Source organism: Mus caroli, chromosome 16 (genome assembly GCF_900094665.2).
Source record: "Mus caroli chromosome 16, CAROLI_EIJ_v1.1, whole genome shotgun sequence".
NCBI lineage: Eukaryota > Metazoa > Chordata > Mammalia > Rodentia > Muridae > Mus > Mus caroli.
This window is the reverse complement of record NC_034585.1, coordinates 86493095-86498846: the sequence shown is the minus strand read 5'-3', so window position 1 is coordinate 86498846 and position 5752 is coordinate 86493095. Positions and strand designations below refer to the sequence as shown.

Genomic DNA, 5752 nt, shown 5'->3' with positions numbered 1-5752 from the left:
AAGCAGTGACCTCCCTCGGGATGCCACCAGCCAAGGCAGAGTGGACAGACAGAAAACAACACAACCTGGAAATCACTGGCATGTGCTGAAACCCACTGTGCAGCATTACTCGGGGCAGAGGGACAATGCCTTCATTTTTAAGCATCCAAACAGGAAGTAGCCTACACAGCTGCTCTCCGTAGCCAGCCTCCTTCCTAACACTGTGCCACGAGGCTCTCAATACTTGCCTGCCCATGAATGCCCAATGGTGTCTGAGGGTTGAGGAGGAGCAGAAAAGAAATCAGCAGTGCCATGCTTGGGCCATAAGAACAGATGCTAACCCCGCCAGCGACAATAACATGAGAGGCAATGCCAGCGTCAGTGCTGCAAGATAGACCAGAACCAGAGAATCCCACCTACCATGTGGCAACTGGGTCCAGGTCGAATCCAAGCTAAACTTCTTCATCCAAATGCCTGAGTAACAACGCTCCCTTCAAAGGCCTGAAAAAGCCAGGCATGGTGGCACACACCTTTAATCCCAGCACTTCAGAGGCAGAGTCAGGCGGATTTCTGAGTTCAAGGCCAGCCTGGTCTACAGAGTGAGCTCCAGGACAGCCAGGGCTACACAGAGAAACCCTGTCTCGAAAAAAAAAAACAAAAAAAAAAAATCAAAGGCCTGAAAAGATTACATGAGGTTAGCACACATGTGCACATGGCCTGCAATGTGGGTTTCATAAACTGAGGGTGGTGACACCCAAGTAAAGGTGCATGGGATGCAAGCTGTCTGGTGGACAGATGTGGGCTCTGATGAGCCCTGCAGTTTTAGGAAATTCAAACTGAATGGGAAGTGGTCTACTTCCCCAGATAATCTCTGCTCCATCCCTTTTATTTCTAGTCGTGAATTCTGGTCTACTGCTTTTTTAAAAGTTTGCCTTATTTTTATTTTGTGTGTCTGGGTGTTTTGCCTACATGTGCCTGTGTACCACAAGCATGCAGTGCCCACTGAGGCCAGCAGAGGGGCTAGAGTTTCAGATGGTTGTGAGCTGCCATTTAGTGCTGGGAACTGAATCTGGGTCCTCTGGAAAAGCAGCCAGTGTTCTTAACCTCTGAGCCATCTCTCTACCCCTGATTTGCTGCTCTTCACAAAATGGTTTTATAATTTTTGCTTGGAAGAAGTTGAAGCCAAGTGCGATCTGGGCTCCCGTGAACAGGAGCTCTGCCGAGGAAGCCCTGGCTGGCGTTGGGTTTCACACACAGGTCTGTGTCCCCTGTCCCTCCTTTGCCTGTGCTAAGACAACTGGGTTGCATAAAACAACACAGCCAGCTCCAAGCTTATAGCAACAGCAGCTTTGTCACCTGTGAGGACAATAAACCCTGAGCAGGGACCATCTGAGAAGTCTGAGGGGCCACTCCTTTCACCAGCTCCAGGGAGGCCAAGGATGAGAGATTACTATTATTCTATACTAACATTCCCGGGACTATTGTTCCAGGGAAAAGCCTAGCGGTCACCATCCCACTGCCTTCTTCAAAGGCTTCCAGGGCTAAGGGAGAGTAGACAGGAGGTAGAAGCCAGTGATGAGACAATGCAGGTCCAACAGCCCCAACACTCACGGACCTCCTCAAAAATCACTGACTGCCCCATGGACAGAAGAAAGCACAAATTCTGTAGACTGTCCAGTAGTCCAGCAGCAGACTCACCCAGATCCCAAACTTCAGGGTGCTCATAACAATTTGGGGTGTCACAGCACAACTGGAGCTGCCAGCTTTGGGGGTGCACTGTGCTGGGGAGGGGGGAGAAGCAATACAGCCGCCAGTGTTGATAAAGTCATGTTTATTACTCTGCTCCCAGTGATCCATATAGGCTTGCAAGACAACCAAGTGTGAATGACAAACATTTTGCTCTTGGAAACGCTGCAGTGGTACTGTGAACATCCCCACTCCCGACAAGCCCCACAAGTGGGATGAAATCTCATCAGAGACGACAGGGCAGGTCTCGGCCAGCAGTTTCTACCTCCTGCAGCAAAATGGTCATGGGCTAAAGTATCCTAGACAACACCTACAGCACCCATAGTGCCCTTAGAATTAAATATAAGGCCAAAATCTGGTCAATCTTCTCACTTCTTCCTCCTCTTTGTTGAATACAGTTTTTCTTCAAGTGGGACTGGGACTATGCCGTCACACTCTTTTACTTCCTGGGTCAGAGGGTGTTTCACAATATTTGGTCTAACCACATCAATGTCTCGCGCCAAGTGTTCCAGTATGTTCTCCACAGCACTTGTTGGAGCATAAAAATCCACCAGGAAATACCTGCAACAAGACAGAAACAGGTGAATGCGAGTCTGAAGGACTACCCACCTGCTCTGCTCAGCATTGTGATCTTTACCTTCCCAGAGATCACTACTCACACACTCACACTCAGCTGCAAGTGCAGTGGGCACACCCAGCCTCCTTCCAGACTGCACTTATCATTATGGCCCAGTAAAAGTTAGACAGAACCCCCTTCACAGCAGCAAGAAGGCTGTGACACCAGGCACAGCAGGGAATAAAAACAGTTGTAAGACTGTGTACGTAGAATTTTCTACCCTATCAACAAGAACGGATTTTATATCATCTACTGATTCTTCTTGTGGAAACATTTATTAGATGGTCGTCTAATTTCCCAAGGACTTTACTAGTGGCTTGGTACACCTAAAAGACACAGTCAGGCCATGAGTCAGCCAGCCACTTTCCACAGTGAGGAAAAGGACCTGGCGCTCGCCTGTAGGAACGAGAACTGACAGTCGGTATAACATTCATCACTCATGTCAGCGTGATGCCAAACGGTATAACAGATAAACCATATCAATACCCTGCTGGGCAATGTCACGAGGACTGTCCACTGCCCACCTCTGCTGTCCACACTCAAAAGCAGCCAAGTGTCGCAGTGCACACCAGCACTTAAGACACAAAGGTACGGGTATCACTTCAAGTCAAAGCCTCTACAGTGAACTACACGTCAGCTATGGCTATGTAGAGAGATCCTATCTCAGAAACCCAGAGGGCAGGGGCAGAGGTTAGGCCTCCAGTGCACTGCTTGATCTGGACACTCCAAGGTCTGGCCATGTTCTATAAAGAAGGCTGACATCCTTCTTTATAGCTGCGCTCTCCCAGCTCTCAAAGCACAGCCCCAACGTTCCCCTTAGTGCTCACCCCCTACTTCCCAGGTCTATAGCCTTCTCAGAGGCCCCCTGAGCACCTCCTGCAGCAGCCTCACCGCAGCCATGCTTCCGCTGTCTCCCTCACTGCCCTGCCCTGCCCTGCCCGAGCACTGCTTCACCAGTAGCATGGTGAACATCTGTTTACAGTCTGCCTCACCCCTCCCTGGGGCTAGCCTCTGCTGCCCAGTGCAGGAAGGTGCTTTCTGTATGTCCTTATGTGCAAACAGGCTTATGCACCTGTGAACAACCCCAGCCGCACTCTGGTAAACAACTGAACGGAACTCACTGGGGCACCAACCAACAGACCAACAGTAAAGGCATGAACACTGAGGGGCACGCAGTGAAGAGAAGAACAAGCAGGAGATGGAGGCGGGTAAGAGGGGGTGAAGGGAGGACACTGCAGTCAAGAAACATGTGCATATATGAAACCGACGCAATGAAACCCATAATCAGGTGTAATTAATGCATATGACAAAGCATTTTAAAACACATTAAACAGTGGATCAGTGAGTCAAAGACACCAAAGGGGAAAAAACAAAGTACTTTAAATGGAATAAAACTGAAAATATAAACAAATGACTGGAAAACTCACTAAAACAGTGCACAGTGGGAATGTATGGTACTGACCACCGGTGCAAGGAAGAACAGTAAGTTCCAAAGTGCTGTCAGCTTCTACCTCAGAAAATGCAAAAGGAACAAATTCAACCCAGTCACCTGAGGGAGGGAAAGTGGATGAGAAGATGTTTCTAAAAACAAAACAAACAAAAGGTAAACGAGGACTCAAGTGAGGCCAGATGCTATTTATCACATCACTAAATTAGCAGGACCCTCGCCCGCAGCGCATAGGAACACATCAATCCTGACAACAACAAAGGTGAAATGATTGCAAACTTTGTGACTATAAGAACACTGGGGGAAGAGCTGGGCGTGGTGGCGCACGCCTTTGATCCCAGCACTCAGGAGGCAGAGGCAGGTGGATTTCTGAGTTCGAGGCCAGCCTGGTCTACAAAGTGAGTTCCAGGACAGTCAGAGATATACAGAGAAACCCTGTCTCGAAAAACAAAAAAACAAAAACAAAAACAAAAAACAAAACAAGAATACTGGGGACTGTGAGGAGCAGGTGAGGCAGCAGTCCCAAGATGGTGCCCGGGACTGCAGCTAAGTCTTGTGACTTGCACCTGACTTCCTCATACACCTGAAAATAAGCCACGACCATCGTGAGAGCTGCACAGGTGCACCATGATGCTGGCAGTGTAAACAAGTCCATATTTGGTGGAGACATGCCCCTGCCGCCCTGACTGGCTGAAGCTGCGTGCCTGGTGAGGTGATGTGGCCTGCTGTGAGTGGATGGGGGCTTAGAGTAAATAAGCAGACCTCCCTGGGTGCCTGGGGTCCCCTTAGCAGCATTGAGGCCTTCCTGCAATAAAGGTTGTTGAGAAGAATCCGACCATGTTGTGTTGTTCTTGCTGGTAGAGAGCAGAGGCAGTGGGGGACTACTGAGGAGAACTTGTTAATGAGTTTGACATGTCAGGTACGAGACAGCGTTCATTCTAGAAGAAGCAGATCACAGACAGAGTTCTTCCCCATGAAAGTCACCAACTCTAACACAAGCCCAGGGGAAGCTGGGAAACACAGCTCAGCTTGTTTATGGGGCCAATATCACCTTATGACAACACCAAACACAGATCCCACAGGGACAAACCGGGAAGATGAAAACATCAACAACAGCCCACAACCTGACCACAGTGACACGTGAGGACAATGTTATCACAGCCAAGTACAGCATCTCCCAAGAATGCAGTGCTGACTTCATATTGGAAAACAACAGAATTCACTTCGCTGAGGAGCAAGGAGGAAGGCAGGGTAATTTCAGGAACCATATAAGTACAGAACTTAAACCTCAGGGCAATTCCTGAGAAAAGGTCCCAAGAAACTATGCATAGCAAGGATTTTCTAAAATCCCACAACTAGCATTTCCCAGACAAAGAACAGATGCCCTCCTTAGCACTGCACTGCACTGGAGATGGCCTGACAGGACAATACGGCGAGAAAAGTCGGCAGGAAGCATCAGACTGGCTTCCTGCCTCAACCACCTTAGTAAACATCGGATCCAAGGGCCTCAAATACACGTCTTCTTTTCTTTTCTTTTTCTTTTTCTTTTTTGCCTTTAAAGCCCGTTCCCCTTGCTTCAACCTCCCTGAGCATTGCCCATGTTATATATATACATTTACTATGGCATCTAAATTCCCAATGTAAAGTTTTCTTATTCTAAATAAAGATTATAACAGAGAACCTTTCTGTTATTTAGACTAACGATGGGTAAGAATTTTTCGATAATTCAGATGTCTGTTCAATCTGACTCACAGTTCATCTCAACAAACTTAATTTTCCAGTTCACATAGAAATACCAAGAATGCACAACAGCCAAACACCTTTGATAGAGAATAAAGCTGAGCACCAAACATCACCTCTTCCCAAGCCTTAGAAAGCAATAGTGATGCAGACAGCGTGGGCACACAGACACATGCAGTTAGAAAGCAATAGTGATGCAGACAGCGTGGGCACACAGACACATG

General features: G+C 48.1%; 1 protein-coding gene across 1 annotated transcript in view; it reads right to left on the bottom strand.

Annotated features, from left to right (window-relative positions):
• Nucleotides 1-1793: 1793 nt before the first annotated feature.
• The window catches only part of Mrps6 (mitochondrial ribosomal protein S6), a 53690-nt gene continuing 49731 nt past the window's right edge, over nucleotides 1794-5752 (bottom strand). The window contains exon 4 of the mRNA XM_021184592.1: nucleotides 1794-2286. Coding sequence (XP_021040251.1) covers nucleotides 2094-2286 — 193 coding nt within the window. The 3' untranslated portion in view covers nucleotides 1794-2093. The remainder of the gene's footprint in view (nucleotides 2287-5752) is intronic.